This window comes from Orcinus orca, chromosome 20 (genome assembly GCF_937001465.1).
Source record: "Orcinus orca chromosome 20, mOrcOrc1.1, whole genome shotgun sequence".
Taxonomy (NCBI): domain Eukaryota; kingdom Metazoa; phylum Chordata; class Mammalia; order Artiodactyla; family Delphinidae; genus Orcinus; species Orcinus orca.
In genome coordinates, this window is record NC_064578.1 from 46,787,467 (window position 1) to 46,808,012 (window position 20,546).

The 20,546-nt window shown below is 51.7% G+C and overlaps 1 protein-coding gene across 5 annotated transcripts in view; it reads right to left on the minus strand.

Annotated features, from left to right (window-relative positions):
* Positions 1 to 20,546, minus strand: part of AKT2 (AKT serine/threonine kinase 2) — a 51,956-nt gene that overhangs the window by 19,512 nt on the left and 11,898 nt on the right. For 2 of the 5 annotated variants that reach the window (XM_033430955.2, XM_049703723.1), the window contains exons 2-4: positions 12,845 to 12,974; positions 3,708 to 3,836; positions 2,117 to 2,228 (exon numbers count right to left, since the gene is read on the minus strand). In XM_033430955.2, coding sequence (XP_033286846.1) covers positions 2,117 to 2,228; positions 3,708 to 3,836; positions 12,845 to 12,890 — 287 coding nt within the window. In that variant the 5' untranslated portion in view covers positions 12,891 to 12,974. Of the gene's footprint in view, positions 1 to 2,112; positions 2,229 to 3,707; positions 3,837 to 12,844; positions 12,975 to 13,928; positions 13,952 to 20,546 lie in introns of those variants that run through there. The other 3 variants (XM_049703724.1, XM_049703722.1, XM_049703725.1) reach the window with 3 other exon arrangements.

Consider the following 20,546-nt stretch of genomic DNA (forward strand, 5'->3'; position numbering starts at 1 on the left):
AATGGAAACTGCAGCAGGTCTCTCGCCTACTAAAACGTTTTGCCAGCTCCCCACTGCTCCTTCTCCAGGCTTGCGAAGTGTGTGCCAGGTACTGCTGAGTCAAGGGCTTCCTGTTTATCATCCCCCTGAATCTTTTAGCAACCCTGTGACAAACCCCAATCGATTCACTGCTTGCCAAGCCCTGTGGGGACCTCCATCTGGAGTCCAGGCGCCAGCTGAGCTTGCCAGCTTCAAGGCCTCCACTTCCCCTCTTCCAAGACCCCTGGCCCTTGATTCTTTAGTGATGCTTAACCCTCTTGTCCCTGGAATGACAAGCTGCCTCGCCTCCAGGCCTTTTCACATGCTGGTCCCTTTTCCTGAAGCCACCTTCTTCTTCCTATCTCCATGGCCAACTCCTACCCATTCCTCAAAACTCAGCCCAACACCTAGACCCTATGCACCTGCCGGTCTCAATTTGCTTTTACTGGCAGTCCATGTTTCTGTGCCCAGTTTTCATCTGAGTAACACCTCAGCGGGCCTGCGATGGTCACCCTGTTCCCCATGGTGGGGCAGGTATATCTTTAATCTTGGGAAGCTTTGCAATGACAATTACAGTATAGATTACAGTAATATGTCTTATGATACTGTTTTGTGTATGCTCTAGAAATGCACTGTCCACTAGCCATATGGGGCTATTTAAAAATTTAAGATAATTAAATAAAATACAAAATTCCATTTTCGGTCTCATTAGCCACATTTCACATTTCAAATGCTCAACAGGCACATGTGAGTAGTGGCTACCCTCTTGGACGCCACAGCTGTTGAACATTTTTATCATGGCAGAGACTCCTCTTGGACGGCACTGTTGTAGGTTTCTCCAGAGGATCAGCTGAATCCTCACCCCACAGACAAGCTAAAGGAATATTTCTCAAAGTGAAGCCAAAGGGACAAAGTGAGGGAAAAATATTTGCCACTCATTACAAAGATCTAAGCTCTCTTATAAAGAGCTTTCAGAAATGAATAAGCAAAAGACCAAGTACCCAAAAGAAAAACAGACAAAGGATATGAGCAGACAGTTCAGAAAGGGAAACTCACATGGCCCCTGAACACGAAAGGACACTCAAACTCACCAAACGTTTGGTAAAAAGCCAAGCGTTTGAAAACACAAGGCTGTGAGGACACTCTTAGACACGGCCGAAAAGAAGCATTTCTCAAAATTACAAATGCATATTCCCTGTGACCCAGCAATCCCACATCTAAGAATTCATCTTACAGATTTAACTATAAGTATGTCGAACAAGATAAGCACAAGGTACTGCTTATCTAATTATAATGATCTCATTATTCTAATGAGCCCAAAAGGCTGAAGCAACCCCAGTCACCATGAATAAAGAACTGCTAAACAAACTCGGGGACACAGACGCGCAGCTGTTAAAAAAAAAATGCAGCAGCAGCAACTCTATATATACTGAAGTAGAGAGAGTCCCCAACATACATTAAATAAAAAGCAAGTTCAGAACAGTTTGGGTACAATGCCACCTTCTGTGTAAAAAGAAAAAACAAGGGGAGCAGGGCACCGGAGTCCTATCTGAGTGAGCTTGTCTGCGTTCACGGTGAGGGAGCTCTTGCAGGATACGTATGAACAGCGGTTAACTTGCGGGTCAGGGATGGTGGGGTGTTACGGGGCTACAGTGAGAGCGAAGCTTTCACTAGACACCTCCTTCTGCTGTTTGATTTCTCAACTAGGTGAATCTGTATCTCTTCTGATTATTAAATTGATCTTTTAAAGAACTGAGTTTCTAGACCACCTGCCTCGAAATTAATGGAGATGCTCATTAAAAATGCAGCTCCCTGACCCTCTGCAGATCTCTAGACAATCAGAGGCCCCGAAGTGGCCCAGAGCGCCTCACTGTTAACAAGTCCCCCCGCGATTCCAATGCAGCCCCCAGTCTGAGGACACGGGGCGGTGAGGACGGGAGTCTGTGGGCTGAGAAGCCCTGCACGTCCTAGCTGGCAAAAGGGCTGAGATGGGAAACTCCTAAGGAGGGGCTCAGGGCAATCTATCCATCTGCACCCCTTCTCCTCACACAGAGCCTGGCCGCTCTCAAAGGGCCGCCACACAGAGGCCCAGACTTGCCTCTCATCCGGAGAGTCTACATGGAAGGTCCTCTCGATGACTGTGGTCCACTGCAGGCAGCGTATGACGAAGGTGTTGGGCCGCGGTCTCTCAGTCTTCATCAGCTGGCATTCTGCAGAAGAGGGATGTGAGCAGGGAGGGTAAAGGGACAGCCCTGCCAGTCTGCACCCCACATTCCCCAAGCCACCTCCTGTGTGCCAGCCCCATGACACTTTAGTGACCGAGACAGCCCTGGCCTTGCCCCGCAGGGCTCAAGGCCCAGTGTGCGTATGTGGAAGGGAGACAGCCCTTCCAGTGATGGCTCAGTGGTCGGGGCTGTGACCAGGGTGGGGAGCCTAAGAGGCAGCCAACCCAGCCCAGGGGCTCTGGAGGCTTTCCCTGAGGAAGGGGCATCTCTGCACTGAGCTCTGAAGGCAGAAGGGTGCGTCGTATACAGAAGCCTAGAGGTGAGAGAGGGCCCAGCCTACTTAGGGAAGAGCAAATTCCGTGTGAGGCGGGGAGAAGTGAGAGACAGGCTGGAGAGGTGAGCAGAGGCCAGCCTGCGGGGCTCGGGGGCATGGCGAGGAATCTGGACTTTGTCTTGAGGGCAGCAGGCAGCCATGGAAGGCTTTAAATAGGGAAGGGACATGAACAGGTTTAGACGGATCCCTCTGGCTGCCGTGCAGAGGGCGAGAGAGAATGGAGGCCGGGAGCCCAGGAGGCTGGGGCTACACCGGAGTGCGGCAGGGGAGGGGAGGGAAAGACAGGTAGATGGGCCACAGAGGAGGTACAGAGAGGCATCTGGGATGACACCCTGGCCTCTGGCCTGAGGATGAGGGGGCAACAGGGCCCTCCCAGAGAAGGAGATGGGGAGCAGAAGGTTGGGGAGGGAGAGGAGACCCAAAGGCCAGTTTGGGACACGTTGGGTATCCCACGGTGGGCATCCCAGGGAGAAACATGCAGGAAGCTCCTTGGCGCAGGTGGGGAGAGTTCAGGAGGGAAGCCAGGGCTGGGGACAGCCACGTGGGGGTCACGAGCACACAGGAAAGCCACCAGGACAAGGCTTTAAGCAGGACAGAGAGGGGCGTGGGGGCTGGATTGCAGAGCGACCAGGTCGGGTGGCCTCGAGAGGCGAGGCTGGGGAAGAGGCTAGAGCAGGGAGCTAGTGGGGAGGGGACAGTGGTCTGGGCTACGAGGTGGCGGTGGAGGTGAGCATCTTTGAAATGTTCTAAGGAGGTGGGACAAGGATGTGGTGACCAATCAGGTCAGCAGGGAAGGAAGGTGGCAGCGGGCTGAGGGCAGGTTCTGTGAGGCCCAGGCAAGGGCTTTGCACCGGCCAAGCTTTCACTGGTCAGTGTCTGGCAGGAAGGCACCACTTCGGGTACCACAGAGGGGACAGAAGGCCGGAAAATGCCCCAGCTTCTCTCTGCTTCCCGCTCTCCACTGCTGACCAATACACCCCCCAGGCCCAGTAACACAGCGGTGGAGCAGGGAAAGGGTGCGAAATAGATCTGAGGGCAAAGAGGCCCCAGACAGGCCCACAGCCCAAGAATGATCAAGCCCCACGTGTCCCCAACACCTGCCAGCCGTTCTCTGAGCCCCTGAGACGCACCTGCAACAGAGAAGTTGTTTAAGGGGGGCAGGGTCTGGTCGGGGGCCTCGGGCCGCTCCTTATATCCAATGAAGGAGCCGTCGCTCTTCAGCAGGAAGTACCGGGGCCGCCAGGTCTTGATGTATTCACCTGTACGAAGGCAGGGCGGGAGGGAGAGAGGTCAGGGCAGCCAGCCCAGTGTGGCAGTGCCTCACAAGGGGCACCACACTGGGAGGAGGATGGACAAGAGGGTGGGCAGGAGGGTGCTTCTCCTGGAGAAACCCTCGAGGTGGCCCCTGCTAGTGCAGGCTGGGCACTGGGCTGGGCCCAGTGATCCAGAGGTCATGCCTGGCAGGAAGGCGCCTGCTGCAGCGCCTCAGGGCACCAGCTGCCTAAGCGTGTGTCCAGCAGTGAGCCATCCTTGCCAGCGCGTGGCCCAGTCCCAGGGGAGGCCCAGGCTTCCAAACACACATGCCCTGTGGCCCTGTAAGGCCAAATCCCATGGGCGGGTATTCACCAGTACAGCTGTGCAGGTGGATCAAATGTCAAAACACTGTGCCAGGCGGGGTATAACTGTTGCTGTGCCCTCCAAATGCTCCTTGACCCCTTCCATTTTTTCTAACCATGAATATCCAGGCACCCTGTACACACATACACACAGGTGCACACTAGAAGGACCCACTCCTCAGAGGGCTGCTAAGGACTAAAATAAGACGGTGAAACATATATCCACACAAAAAACATAAATGTCCACAGCAACATTATTCATTATAGTAAAGGGTGGAGGGACTTGCCTGGTGGTCCAGTGGTAAAGAATCCACCTTATAATGCAGGGGACGCGGGATCGATCCCTGGTTGGGGAACTAAGATCCCACATGCCGCGGGGCAACTAAGCCCACATGCCACAACTACTGAGCTCGAGCGTCTCAACTAGAGAGCCTGCGTGTTGCAAACTACAGAGCCCACGCGCCCTGGAGCCCATGCACCACAACTAGAGAAGAGAAAACCTGCACGCCACAACTAGAGAGAAGCCCAGCACCGCATCGCAAGAGCCCATGTGCTGCAACAAAAGATCCCACATGCCTCAACGAAAGATCCCACACGCCTCAACGAAGATCCGGTGTGCTGCAGTTGCAGCTAAGACCCGATGCAGCCGAAAATAATAAATTAAATAAATAAATAATAAATCTTAAAAAAAACAAAGAGTGGAAACTCAAAAGTTCATCAACTAATGAATGGATAAACAAAACATGACATATCCGTACGATGGAATATTAATATTAGTCATAAAAAAAATGAAATATTGGGAATTCCCTGGTGGTCCAGTGGTTAGGACTCCGTACTTCCAGTGCAGGGAGCACGGGTTCGATCCCTGATTGGGGAACTAAGATCCCTCATGTCGTGCAATGCGGCCAAAAGAAAAAAAAAAAAAAGGAAATGAGGTATTAATACATGCTACAAGGTTGATGAATCATACCTTATGCTAAGTGAAAGAAGCCTGTCACAAAGGATCACAAATTATATGATTTCATTTACATAAAATGTCCAGAATAGGGAAACTTACAGATCTGAAAAGTTGATCAGTGGTTGCCTATGGCTGAGGAGGGGGCGAGTCTGGGGGGAGATTGGAGGGTGATGGCCAAGGGGGAGTCCTTTTTAGGGTAGTGAGAATGTTCTGAAATCGATTGTGGTGATGGACTCACAACTCTAAATACCCTAAAAGCTGCTGAACTGTACACTTTAAATGGCTGAATTGTATGGTATGTGAATTATATCTCAAGTTGCTAAAAAAAAAAATGAGATTTCAAATATAAAGCAAACATAAAGCACCCAGCCTAGCTAGGGCCCAGCACACCAATAAATCAATAAATACTCTTTATCATCAGTCCACTGGGCAAGCAAAGAGTGTGCCAGGCCCTTCACTCACATAGCACGTGGAGAGGCAGCACGGCAGGGTGCGCTCCAGTAAGTCACCTCACTTCTCTATGTCTTTGTTTCCTCTTATGAGGATATCCATCAATTAATGATGATGATCAGATAGTACTATCAGCGGTACTTGTGCCTGCCAAGCACTGTCCTTGTGCCTGCCAAGCACTGTCCTAAGTATCTTATAGGTTTTAACTTGTTAAATTCTTTCAAATGTAGATACTAAATGATTCCATGTATGTAAGGTTCAGAAACTAGCAAAACCCAAAATTCAACAGCACAATAAAAGGACTATATACCATGACCAAGTGGGTTTTATCCCAGGACTGCCAGGGTGGTTCAAATACATGAAACTCAATCAATGCAGTATATATCATGAAGGGTAAAAAACACAAGGTCATCCAGATTGACACAGAAAAGGCATCTGACAAAATCCAACGCTCTTTCATGATAAAAATACTCAGTAAGCTAGGAAGAGAAGGGAATTTCTTCCACAGGATAAAGGACATCTGTGAAAAACCCACAAGTTAACAACATACTCAATGATGAAAGGATGAAAACTTTCCCCTAAGATCAGGAACAAGACAAAGATGTCCACTTTCACCACTGCTATGAAACACTGTAATGGAAGTTCTAACCAGAGAAAAAGAAAAAGATAAAAAGTATCCAACTTGAAAAGGAATAAGTAAAAGTATCTCATTTGCAGATAACATGATCTTATATACAGAAAATCACAAATAATCCACAAAACAATTACTAGAGCTAACAAATTCAGCCAAAGCAACACACAGAAACAAACTGTTTCTATACACCAGCAATGAATAATCCAAAAAGGAAATTAAGAAAACAATTCCATTTACAACAGCACAAGGAGGCAAAGATTTATACACTAAAAACTACAAACACTGCTGAAAGAAATTAAAGACCTAAATAAATTCAAAGATCCTGTGTTCATGGATTGGAAGACCTGATATTAAGATTACAATACTATCCAAAGCCATCTACAGATTCAACACATTCCCTGTCAAAATTCCAATAGTCTTTTTTGCTGTTGAGGAAGAGTCAACCCTCAAATTTACATGGAATTCAAATTCATGTGGCAAGGGGTTCCAAACAGCCAAAGCAATGTTGAAAAAGAAGAACAAGGCTTCCCTGGTGGTGCAGTGGTTGGGAGTCCGCCTGCCAATGTGGGGGACGCGGGTTCGTTCCCCAGTCTGGGAGGATCCCGCGTGCCGCGGAGCGGCTGGGCCCGTGAGCCATGGCCACTGAGCCTGTGCATCTGGAGCCTGTGCTCCGCAACGGGAGAGGCCACAACAGTGAGAGGCCTGCGTATCACAAAAAAAAAAAAAAAAGAAGAAGAACAAAGTAAAAGGACTCATACTTCCTGATTTCAAAACTTACTACAAAGCTACAATAATCAAATCAGTGTGGTATAAAGATAAACATATAGACCAATGGAGTAGAACTGTGAGTCAAAAAATAAACCTACATACTTATGGGCAACTGATTTTCAACAACAATACCAAGACCATTCCAGGCGGGGAAGGCCAGTCTCTTCAACAAATGATGCTGGGACAACTGGATACCCATATGCAAAAGAACAGAGTTGGAACCCTATACCATATAAAAAAATTAACTCAAAGTGGATCTACCTAAATATAAGAGCTAAAACTATAAAACTCTTAGAAAACTACACTGGGGTAAATCTTCGTGGCACTGGACTTGGCAACAGATTCTTAGATATGACAACAAAGGAAAAAATAGATCAAGTGGACTCACTGAAATAAAAAACTTTTGTGCAAACGATGCTATCAAGAAAATAAAAAGACAACCAAACAGAATGGGTGAAAATATTTGCAAATCGTATACCTGATAAGAGTCTAGTATCCAGAATATATAAAGAACTCTTACAACTAAGCAATAAAAACACAGTCTGATTTAAAAATGGGTGAAGGGGGGGGAAGGGTAAGCTGGGATGAAGTGAGAGAGTAGCATTGACATATATACACTACGAAATGTAAAATAGATAGCTAGTAGGAAGCAGCCGCATAGCACAGGGAGATCAGCTCAGTGCTTTGTGTCCACCTAGAGGGGTGGGATAGGGAGGGTGGGAGGGAGACGCAAGAGGGAGGGGATATGGGGATATATGTATACATATAGCTGATTCACTTTGTTTTACAGCAGAAATTAACACAACATTGTAAAATGGTTATACTCCAATAAAGATGTAAAAAAAAAAAAATTAAAGAGCAAAAAAACTTGATAGACTTGATTGTATAAAACTATGAACTATATGCCAAAAATCAGTATTGACACTTTTGAAGTTAAAATCTTAGAATACATACATAACATAATCAATACAAGAAGATATGAATAGGCATAAAAATAAAAATAATTTATCCAAATCTTAAAAGAAAAAAAAGGGTGAAGGACTTAAACAGACATCTCACCAAAGATATACAAATGGCCAACAAGCATATAAAAAGATGCTCAACATCATCAGTCATTAGGGAAATGCAAATCAAAACGAGATACCACTTAATACCCACCAGGATGGCTTTTATTTAAAAAAAAACAAAAAAACTAAAAGAAAAAGAACAGGTGTGGGTGAGGATGTGGAGAAATGGAAACCCTGTGCACTGCTGGTGGGAATGTAAAGTGGTGCAACCCTGTGGAAGCTTGGCGCTTCCTCAAAAAGTTAAATACAGAATACACTGTACATTACACATACAGAATGTATGACCCAGGTTTTATACATTTCTTACCCACATTATCTAACTATATATAATAGATTATAAATAATCTAAGAGATATATACGTCCCGGCAATTCCACTCCTAGGTGTATACCCCCCCAAAACTGAAAACAAGTACTCAAATCCTTGTATACAAATGTTCATAGCAGCACTATTCACAATAGCCAAAAGGCAGAAATACCTTAGATGTCCATCAACAGACATACGGATAAAGAAAATGTGGTATATTCATACAATGGAATATTGTTTGGCTATAAAAGGGAATGAAGGGGCTTCCCTGGTGGCGCATGGTTAAGAATCCGCCTGCCAATGCAGGGGACACGGGTTCGAGCCCTGGTCCAGGAAGATCTCACATGCCATGGAGCAACTAAGCCCATGCGCCACGACTACTGAGCCTGCGCTCTAGAGCCTGCGAGCCACAACTACCAAGACCTCATGCCACAACTACTGAAGCCCGCGCGCCTAGAGCCCGTGCTCCCCAACAAGAGAAGCCACCGCAATGAGAATCCCACGCACTGCAACAAAGAGTAGCCCCCGCTCACCGCAACTAGAGAAAGCCCGGGAGCAGCAACAAAGACCCAACACAGCCAAAAATAAATAAATAAATTTAAAAAGAAAAAAAAAAAAGGAATGAAGTACTGATACGTGCTACAGCATGGATGAACCTCAAAAACATTATGCTGGGGGCTTCCCTGGTGGTGCAGTGGTTAAGAATCCGCCTGCCAATGCAGGGGACACAGGTTCAAGCCCTGGTCCAGGAAGATCCCACATGCCGCGGAGCAACTAAGCCCGTGTGCCACAACTACTGAGCCTGCGTTCTAGAGCTCGTGAGCCACAACTACTGAGCTCGCGTGCCGCAACTACTGAAGCCCGCGCGCCTAGAGCCCGTGCTCCACAACAAGAGAAGCCACCACAATGAGAAGCCCGCGCACCGCAACGAAGAGTAGCCCCTGCTCGCCACAACTAGAGAAAGCCCGTGAGCAGCAGCGAAGACCCAATACAGCCAAAAATAAAAAAATAAATAAATTTATTTTTTAAAAAAAGTTATGCTAAGTGAAAGAAACCAGACTTTTGTGGCCACATATTGTATGATTCATTTATATGAAATGTCCAAAATAAGTAAATCCATAAAAACGGAAAACAAATTGGTGGCTGCCAGGGGCTGGGAGGAGGGGGAATGAGAACTGACTACTTAACAAGTACAGGGCTTTCTTTCAGGCAGATGAAAATGTCTGGGAACTAGACAGAGGTAGTGGTTACACAACACTGTGAATGTACTAAAGGCCACTGAATTGTGCACTTGAAAACAGTTAATTCAGTGTTATGTAAATTTTACCTCAATTTTAGAAAGAAAAACAAAACTAGAAAAATTCATCTACTCTATTGGAGGTTGGGAGAGTGGTTACTGCTTGGGAGAGGCACAGGGGCTTCTGGGGACTGACTGACTCTATTTCCTGCCCTGGACACAGGTTTGGGGGTAAGCTTATAATCCAGGCACTTACCTGTGGTGCTTTATATATCGATAACAAGCTAAGAAAAAAAAGAAACCTCGAAGGAAAAATATCCTCACAACAATCCCATTTTACAAGTGAGGAAACTGAGGCACAAAGAGGTTTCATTACCTGCCTGAGGCTCACAGTTGTTGACCGGGAGAGCTGGGATTGGAACCCAGGTTTGCTCTGTCCAGAGTCCACGTTCTTGACCACTACGCTGTCTGCCTCTAAATTGGCAGACGGGGCCTGGCCTGGTGGGGCCTGGGAGAGAGTATGCTGAGGCTGTGTCAGAAAGGACACCCGCACATGGAATAAGGGACCCATTCCTTGAGTGGCCCTTGCTGAGCAAGAGGCAGCATGTGAGCCAGGAGCTGTCTCAGGAGCTGGAGCCTGAACCTCAGCACCACCACCTCCTTGCCGAGACCTCAGGCGAGTCAGTCCTCCTGCCGAGCTTCAGCTTCCTAGTCTGCGAGACGGTGCCCACCTGACGGGGCAGTAATGGAAATGCAACAAAACGGGGTCTGCCTAGAGCAGAGCCCCAGGCCTGGCAGAGTGGGCACACAGTAAGCCGGAGCTGCTGTTATTTCAACCACCAGGGGTGGGATGGGGTGGGGTAGCGGGGGTGTCCAAACAGCTGCAGGGCCCACTTTGCCTTACCCACCTCTGCCAGCTGCTGCTCAGAAGGACAGGCACTGGAGAGACCCAGGAGTGACACGCACGCATGTGTGTAGCTATGGTACAAACCCAAGGCAGGTGGTCATCTCAGCAGCTTGTCTGGGTCCATGCAGGTAAGTGGAGACACTGAAGGTCTAGGAGGGGCTGAGATCCACTTAATGCCATCAGCATTAATGCCAGAGACAAAGCCCTGCCCCGGCCACAGTTCTCGGGCCACCTTCAGGGCTCTGCCAACCCAGCCTAGAGAGCCACGGGCCACGGAAACTCAGGAGCCTGAGACCCTGGCACACCCTAACACGCTCGCACTATCCACACACACAATCCCAAACATTCATTCAACAGTTACCGAGTGCCTACTGCATGCCAAGCACTTTTCTAGGGCACTGGGGACATCTCAGTGAACAAGCCAGATAAAATCCCTGCCCTCATGAAGCTGACTATCTCAGAGGCCTGGGTTGTTGACCCATTTTACAGATGGGAAACCAAGGTTCAGAGAGATGACACAGCTTACCCAGTCACACTGAGAGGAGGTGGCAGAGCCAGGGCTGACGCCTGCCAAGGTTCAGAAAGCTCCGTCAGCAGCCCCACACTCAGGGCCCAATCGGGTGGGTAGGCCAAGGTGTCCTGAGTACCACCCTGCCTGGAAAGGGCAGCAGGAAAGGATTCTCCCCGCTCAGTGTGATGGGGGAGGCCTGGCCTGGGGAGCCACCTCCGTCCCTCATCACTGCTCCATGTCTGCGGGCTGGGACAGGGCAGGATGGGCGGGCACGTCTCCCAGTTTCTACAGGGCCAGCCCCACCAGCCTCCTTGCCCCCTTTAAACATGCCTGGCCCACTCCCCTCTGTGGACTCATGGGCTGTCCCCTTCGCCCTTGCCCCAGTTAACTGTGGGGCTCACTCCCCCGCGTCCCTTCAGATCTTTATTCAAACCCCCCTTCTCAGTGAAGTCCTCACTGACCACCCCATTTGGGACAGTCCCCCTCACACCCCTCCTCTTGCTCACACCTGTCTACTCAGGTGCCATGGGCTCTCCCCCCCAATATAAGACATCAACAAAAGGATGGGGACTTTTGGCTCATCTGGTTCACTGCTGTGTCTCCAGCACCTAGAACAGTGCCTGGAACACAGGCGCTGCTCAACAGATGTCTGCTGAGTGAATGAAAGCGCACAGAGCGGCTACCCCCAGGCCTGGCGTCCCCCTCCGCAGGGGAAGGTCTGCGGAAGCCAGGACAGTCTGCCTCCTTCGCTCCTGGGCGCCTGAACAAGCTGACTCCCAGCACGTGCCTCTTCCTAGCTGCCGCTGCACACGGCAGCGTGGGCGTTAAGTGTGCTGGTTCTGGGGCAGGGGCCTGGGGCCTAAGGGTCTAGTCTCTTAGTCTCTTCCCTGTAAATGACCGCATTTCTCAGCTGCCCACCAGCACAAGCAGACCGGGTCACGCGCCGGCTCACAACATCCTGGGCTTCTGAACGCCTGGAGAGTTAGAGCCCTTTCCATGGGGTCGAGGGCGGACGGCCTGATGCTGCATCACCGCTCTGCCCACCTCCTCCAGCTCGCCCTCGCTCGCTCTGCGCCAGCCACACTGGTCACCTCTCCGGTCCAGACACAGTCCCACCTTTGTCCTTGCTGTCTCATTCCCTGCAACGCCCTTGCCTGTCTATCCGTGTGGCTCGCTCCCTCACCTCCTCCAGGCCGCTTCCACTGAACCCCATCTTTCTCCAGCCTGTTCTCCCTCACAGCTCCTATTTTTCACAACGGCACTTGCCGCCTGACATGATGTCTGTCTATCTGTTTACTGTCTGTCCCCACCCCCCAACGGATTGCAAACTCCACGAGGGCACCACAGCGTCCTCGGAGCCTGGGGCGGCCAGCCCGGCATACCACACACTCCGTGAGTATTTGCTGAATGAATAAATGCTGAATATCACCTCACTGTGCTACTTCAGTTAAGTGACTGACCCTCTCTGAGCCTCAGTTTCTTCATTTATAAAATGGGGCTACAAACAGGATCACTAATGCAGAGGCAGAACTTGAGGCGTGGCCTGGCGGCTCATGCAGGAGGTCCAGCTAGGCCTGGAGGCTCAGGTCCAGGCACAGCCACAGTCCCTCTGTCCAGACTACTTTCAAAGATCCCATGAAATGGGCTGGTAAGGAGCTACTGGCCAGGGGCAGGGAGGGAGGCAGGCAGGGCTTGGAATGCTGGCTCCTCAGGTGGTAAAGACCCTGTACCTCTGCCTCTCAGGGCACAGCTGCCAGGAGAGCCAGGGCGCAAAGGGGAGACACGCAATCCCGTGGGCAAAAGCAGCCCCTTACCGCGCTTGTGGAGCCAGCCTTCTTTGATGACAGACACCTCGTTCATGGTGGCAGCGTGACAGGCTGTCACCTAGCTCGGGACAGCTCAGGGCAGCAGGACATGCAGGAGGTGCGGTGGACAGAGCACAGTCTGCAAGACAAGAGAGGAGCCTGTCAGAGTGGGAGGGGGATTGGGCCTCAGCGCCTTCCCTCGGGACAGCCCTCCTCTGAGGCCCCTCAGGCTGCTCTGACAGGGTGGAGCCAGGGCGGGTGGGGCGAGACCTGCCCTGGGGCCCAGGCTGAGGGGGAAGAGGTGGCCATGTCCCCAGGGAGCCCAGTCTTTGGGGGAAAGGACATGAGCTTGCCCTCAGAGCCCACTCTGGAAGGAGCACAGCTCCCTGGCCTGTGCCCGGACACTCAGGACACCCGTGCTGAGCAGAGGCAGCCCCTCCACCCACCGTCACTCCTGGCGGGGCGGGGTGGGGCGGGAGGCAGGCGAGGAGCTGCAGCTCCGCCCCCTGCGTCACTCCCATGCCCCAGCGCTGAGGTCACCTGGGCTGAATCAGACAGCCCTGGGCACCTGAGGGAGTGCTCAAAGCTACCAGTACCTGCCTGCCAGCCCCAAACACACACACACACACACACACACACACGCACACGCACACGCACACGCACACGCACACACTCCCTCTCTCGCTCGCTCGCTCTCACGCACTCTCTCCTTTCCAAACCAAGGAGCCACCAACCTGCCACCTTTAGCAAACGGAGTACCCCACCCCACCCCGGCACCAGGCCACCTCATATCACTCCCACAGCCTCAGTTCCCTCCTTGTCCCCTTGTCCCCACCAGATGACAGAGGAAAGCAAGGTCTCAGTGCTCCGGATCTTCAACAAGAAAGGAACCTACTGCGTGTACACTTATCTGGGGCCCAGGAGCCAGTCCTGGGGGCTTGACCGAGGCCCTGGTCCCCTCCCAGAGACCTCTGCTTCCGTCCTCAGGGACCAGCAGCCAACAGACTGACGGACGCCGAGGCCGCTGCTTCGTCTCAGGTTCCCGGGGCAGAGGGGAGAAAGGGGGGAAGGCAGCCATCAGCTGGGCCCCTACCTGGAGCCACAGGCCTGGACAGGGGCCATGGAGCTCAAGGCGCCTTTCGCCTTTCCTGGCCTGGGGTTATTTGCGGACAGCAGGTCAGGAGCTACGGTGGCCCCCAGAGAAGTGGCAGCTGGCTCTGGGGACACCGTGGGCATCAGCTTTCTCTTGTGCCCCAGGGGAGCTGGTGGGTTGGACACACTACTGCCTGGCATGTGACGGTGGCAGGCTGCCCGGGCCCCAGGCAGAGGGAAGGGAGGTAAGTGGGAGGAAGCCGGAGGAAGACAAGATGGACAGTGACAGGGAAGTAAACAGCGGGGGAGAAATCACGTTCTGGCCTCTGAGCTGCAAAGACAGGGTCCAGCAGGGGCTCTGTCCCCCAGCAGGTATGGCTGGCACCTCCGGGGCTCACACCCACAGACTGAACACACCCAGGACCGCCAGATCTTCGCTCCCAAACATCCACCAATCTGTGCTTCAGTCTTAATGGGACCAGGGTTTCCACCCCAGCCTCCCTACAACGTGGCTCAGGTCCAACGCTGTCCTCTCCCAGGAGGACTCACCCCACCTCTTCCCCAGCCTCCCATCCTCCCATCTGTCTCCCTCAGCACCTAGAGGGACCCTCAAATCTGACCCGTGGCTTCCCCGGGGCCTTGGGAAAGAGCCAGGCTCCTCAGCTTGGGATTCCAGGCCCCTCGGGCCCTGGCCTCTGCTGCTTCCCACCCCTGCTCCGCCCGTTGTCCTCTCTGCCCGTCCACCGGCTTCCTGATCCTCTCCTGCCCCGCCTCCCCTCCCACCCTGGCTTTCTCCCTGGGTTCCCAGCCTGTGCTCTCAACCCCGGTACTCCATCCTAAATCTGACCCTGTCCTTCTCTGTTCAAAACCCTTCCATGGCTCCCCAGTGTGCTCAGAACACAGAACAAGGTCCTTTCCCACAAGAAGGCCCGGCATAAGCAGAAAGGCACCTAGAAAGCTCTCAAGAAAGGCTAATGACCGTGACAATGATTACCACACCAGCCACTACCCACCTCCCCAGCCCCTCCTCCCCGACCCTCACTCTCTGCCAGGCTTCTGGCACTCAGGTCCTTCCCTCTGGCCTCCATCCCCAACACCTTCTGTGAGTTCCCCCTCTTCCTTAAGGTCTCAGCTGAACCAATGCCTCCTCCAGGAAGCCTTCCTGACCTCAGAGGCTGGACTGGGTCCTCTGCATGCACCTCCTTGTCAACTCTCCCCACACCTCTAAACACTAATTCAGCGCACCAGCCCGGTGTCTGGCTCTCTGTTGAATGCACAATGAACGAACCCAAGTCTCCCCAGAAGATCCCCAGCCCAGGACCGGACACAGCCTCAGAAACAATTCCAGAATCTATTCACGCCACCAATCTTTTTCTGAGCATGTCCTAAGCTCCAGACTCTGTCCTGGGTTCCAGAGACAGAGAGTCACTAAGACACAGCCCCTGCCTTCAGGAAGCTCACATTCCAGTGGGGGAGGCAGACAGTACACAGGTCACAACGTCAGGTGGCAGCAAAGAAAAATGAACAGGGGAAAGGAGGGCAGGGAATGGGTGCTGTGTTAGCCACGCTGTATGAGGGACAGGTGAGCCAACGTGTAGGGAGCAAATTTCAGGCAGGGGAAGAGCAAGTGCAAAGCCCCTGAGGAAGCATGGGAAGGAGCTTGGGGAATGTGGCTGGCACAGGGTAAGGAGCCGGGGCAGGGAGCACACTTGGGGCCTGGAGGCAGGCGTGGTGGGGAGTTAGGGAATTCCTCTCCAACACGGGGGCCAACACTGCACCTTCCCCTGGTACGAGCTCAGCTCAGAATAGGGCTGGGTTCCCAAACAAGGCTGGGATGGAGAACCCAGAGTCCAAAGGAAGGGTGGATGTGTAAAGGACAGGGGCCTCGTGTCCAATCTCAGCTCTCCCCTCCCCTCCCCTCCCCGCCCTCCCCAGCCCAGCAACTTCACCTCTCGGAGCCTCCGTGATTCAGCAGCACCAGGGCTGTCAGCAGCATGAAAGCACCCACTGTGTGCAGAGGCTCGGCCCACTGCCTGGCCCCCAGTGAACACCCAAACACGTGGCTGATCAGAGAGAGGTGAAGGCAGCCGGGTGTGGCCGAGAGTGGTCAGGGTTGCAGAGTCCAGGAGCCAATGCCAGCTGGGTGGCCTTGAGCGCGAGGGCGCTCCTCCAGAGCCTCTCCTGATCACTCCAACCACCCCACCAGAGGGCCATGACCATGCCCAGGGCAGGGCAGAGGCTGAGAGAGGGGAACTGGTTGCTTTGGGTCTCCCAGCTGAGGAGCTCGGCACACCAGAGCCCCTTTTTACATTCTCACTTCAGCAACTAAAAAGCCAGCAAGCAGCAGCTCGGGCGAGGGTGGGGGAGGAACTGAAAGAGCCCCTGCATCCTGCCTGGATCCTGCCCATCCTCCCACTGAGGGTGGCACGTCAGCTGAGGTATCTGTGACGCAGTCCTGCAGTGACGAAACACCATCACCACAGCCAAGAAGATGGCCTGCTCCCTGGGGAGCTCCTGATGGAGGACACCCAGACCTGCCTCTGGAAGCCAGGCATCAGCACAGCAGGGGAGTGTCTGCATGGCCCCACCCCACCCACTGCTCCGTAGGGTGTCTGGGCTTCAGTCGCTGAGGGTCTGGGCAGGAGCTACAGCTGTCAGTTAGAGGTGAGCCACCTGGGAGGCAAGGTGAAAAGAGCAAGGGCACATCAAAGGAGAGGACACTCACACAATGAAGGAACACACACAATTTCATTAGTTATGGGGAAATGCAAATTGAAACCACCCACCAGGATGGCTAAAATTTTAAAAACTGACAACTCCAAGCGTTGTCAAAAATGTAAAGGAATCGGTACTGCTGGGAGTATAACATGGTTCAACCACTATGGAAAATTGTTTGGCAGTAACAATTAAAACTCAATTAAAAACTACCCCATGAACCAGCAATTCCACAGCCCTCTAACAGAAATGAGTGCCTTTGTTTACCAAATGACATGTACTAGAATGTTCACAGCAGCAACATTCACAGTAACCTCAAAACTAGAAACAGACCAGGTATCCACCCACAGGAGAATGGGTAAACAAACTAAGGTAAAGTTCATAGAGCACACCACCACACAGGGACCAAACCACTGACACCTACAACAGGGATGACGCGCAACAACTTCACACGGCATGAAAGAAGCCAGACGCCAAGTGACACATCAAGTATGAGCCCACGCACAGCAAGTTCACAACAGGCAGCGTGACGCCATGCTGCTCACTTGTAAAACTGTGCAGAAGATCAAGGAAGCAAACAACCAAACGTCAGGAGAGCTGCTACATTTGCGAGTAACAGAGGAGGGAGGCTTCTGGGGGCTGACAATGTTCTATTATGATTACAGAGCATCACAGCTTTACAGTTATTTGTTATACTGTACTGTATAAAATACGTTGAACATCTTTTTCTGTATTTTATGATGAAGTCACAATAAAAAACAACCTGGGTTTGGGAGTCCAGAAGATATAGGGGAGCTAAAATCAGGCCTCCTGGCTTCTGGGGCTCCCCCCAACCCCAAGGCTGGCTTGCCTGGATTTTCACCTCAGGGCCAGTCACCAATGAATAAGGAAGAGGAATCTGGGGTTCGCAGGCTCTGGATTTCAGCCGCAGGCTTTGCTGCTCCTTGGCTGTGCAGCTGCAAGCGACACCCCCATTGGCCTTAGCGCTCCCATCTGTACAATGATCTGGCCAGAGGAGGGACGCGCACCCCAGAGGGGCAAGGCTGGAGTGTTGGTGAGTATGTTTAACACAGAAGAAAGCTGAAAGGGAATGAAAATCACCATCCACAGTGGTCAGCTCTGAGCAGGGAAAGGAGAGGTAACTGGAGATGGGTCCCTAAGGGCAAGGTTTGATGTTTTAAATATCTGCTAAGTACATGGATATCACTGACTCGTTCTAGTGTATGTCTTAAACACTCCAGTAATTTTTTTTTTTAATTTTAGGACTTTTATTTTGGCTGTGCCGCGCAGCATGCGGGATCTTAGTTCCCCGACCATGGATCGAACCTGTCCCCCCTGCATTGGAAGCACAGAGTCTTCACCACTAGACCGACAGGGAAGTCCCTAATTTTAGGACTTTTTATTTCTGTCTGCCTCGGAGGTCTTATTTCTCAACGGTTTCCAAACTGTAGCGCTCTCAGAAGCTTCATCTCACCTTGCTGGAGTCACGTCCATTAGAGGTGATTTACAGGATGACACAGGGCCACGGGAGACAGGCCCTCAGATGACTGCCTCGTCCTAGCTGTTAGCCTTGGGAAGGGACTCGGTCCTGGAAAGGGTCCTCCCAAACCTCTTTTCTCATCTGTAAAATTAAGGTCACGGTGGCTCCTGCTACTAGAGGGACCGTGTGGCCTAGATGAGCAGCTCTAGTGCTCCTGTCCTCGCCCCTCCTACAATCTGGGACCCTGTGACCACCTGAGTCAGAGCAAACCCTCTCCTCTGCTCAACCCCTCCCAAGTCCCCATCTCACCCAAAGTAAAATAAGCCAAAGTCCTTTCAGGAGCCCGGGACCCTATTCTGCATCATCCCCCGCTTCACCTCTCTGAACCCTCCATGGCACCGGTGCCTCCAACACACCTGGACCCCCTACCTTGGGGCCCTTGCACATGCTGCCCCCTCAGTCATAAGTGTCTTCTCCAAGTATCCGTGGGGCCCTGCCCCACTTTCTTCAGCCTCAGCTCACATGTCTCTTTCTTCGTGAAGCCTCCATACCCTCCGTGGTCAAGAGGACCTCCCGTTATCTTTTATGAAAGTAAAGCGCTCATCATCACCGCCTCGACTGTACATATTTACTTGTTTACAAGCTTACTGTCGACCTCTCTCCACTGTGATGTCAGCATGGTAAGGGCAGGGGCTCTGGCCTGCTCGGGCACTGCAGAACCCGATCCTCACAACCTTGAGCAGTGCTAGGTCCACAGTGGGCACTTAATAACTATCTGTGGAATGAACGTGAGTAAGAGTGAAGCTCTGGGCCCAGAACACGTTCAAAGTAAGTTAAATTCCTTTCCTTGCCCCTTGTCAAGTCCTTTTTCTCTCGCCCCCTCTCCCTGACCTGCTTTCCATGCCAGACAGCACAGATGGGATAAGGAGGCAGGAGGGGGAGGCAGAGGCTCTGCATCTCCTGCAGCTGCAGACAATGGGGTGGGGCTCCGTCCTGACACCCTGACCCCCCAGGAGCCTCTGTCACCTGCTCTGTAATCTGCGCCGCACCTACAAGTCCCAGGAGGACTTGCTCAGGAGAGAAATTCAAAGACAATATGAACCTGTGGTTCGACAGGCAGGTCTGCCGGTGGGAATGTGGGAGGAAAGGCGCACAGGGCAAGAGAAACGACTCCCTCATTCACCACCCGCAGCTCTGTGAACTGGACCCGTGTTTTGTGCGGGCACTTTAGCAAAACTGATAAAGTGGAAAATGCACATGTCCTTGGAGCAATTTCTCTTGCAGAAAACGCTTATGCAGGTGCACACAGGTTCTCAGGCAGGGTTACTCAACCTCGGTACTAGTGACATTTAGATAATTCTGGTCATGGGGCTGTTCTGCCAACTGTAAGAGGTTTTAGCAGCATTCCTGGTCTCTACTTGCTAAAACCAACAGCTCAACCTCCCTCGGAGTTCTGACCATCAAAAGTGTCTTCCGCCATGACCAAATGTCCCCTGGGGGCAAAGCCATCCCCTCGGTGAGAATTGCTGTTCTGAGAATACTGTTGCTGGAATAGTGAAACCCAGGAAGCAAACTAAATGCCAACAACAAGGGTCTGGTATCGTCACAACGGTTAATATGATGCCAGTACGAAAGAGCCAATGCCTACGCAGCACTTGGCACACGCCAGGCACACCTAAGTGCTTTGTACATGAGAATTCAACTCTCGCAGAAACCCTATGCGGCAGGCACTCTTTAGCTGAGTGTTTTTTTTTTTCCATCTCCTTCTATAATTATATTTAAACTTTTTCTTTTTCATTTTTTTGGCTGCGCCACACGGACTGCAGGATCTTGGTTCTCCAACCAGCGATTGAACCAAGGCCCCAGGCAGTGAAAGCAGAGTCCTAACCACTGGACTGCCAGGGAATTCCCAAGGCACTCTTATTATCATCTCCATTTTTATGAAGATACTAAGTCACAGGGGTGAAATAACTTGCCCCATCACCTGATCAGGAAGTATGGAGCTGGGCTGGGACCACAGGGGCCCAAGTGGCCTGTGGAGTTAAGGCACACCTGGATTCACGTCCCTGCCCGTCAACTTTATAGCCTCCCCAAGTCTCAGTTTTCTCTGCAATGCAATGGGGATGACAGCAGGGCCTCCATCACAGGCTCATGTGTGGGAAGAGCCCAGCAAAGCACCCAACCCTCGGTGAAGGTCCACCCACCAGAGAGAACATGATGCAGGCATGCCATGCACAAGAACCAACCTCAACGTGACATGCTGACACTGCCTGTCAGCGTTCAGTGTGCTCACGGCACAAGACAACGTCGACCTGATCCCTTTCTGAAGCACAAACGTGTATGCACCACATCACCTCAATTCCGATATGCTTATTTTTTCACAGGCTGACAATACTGAGATGGACGTGCATCTCACAAACCACG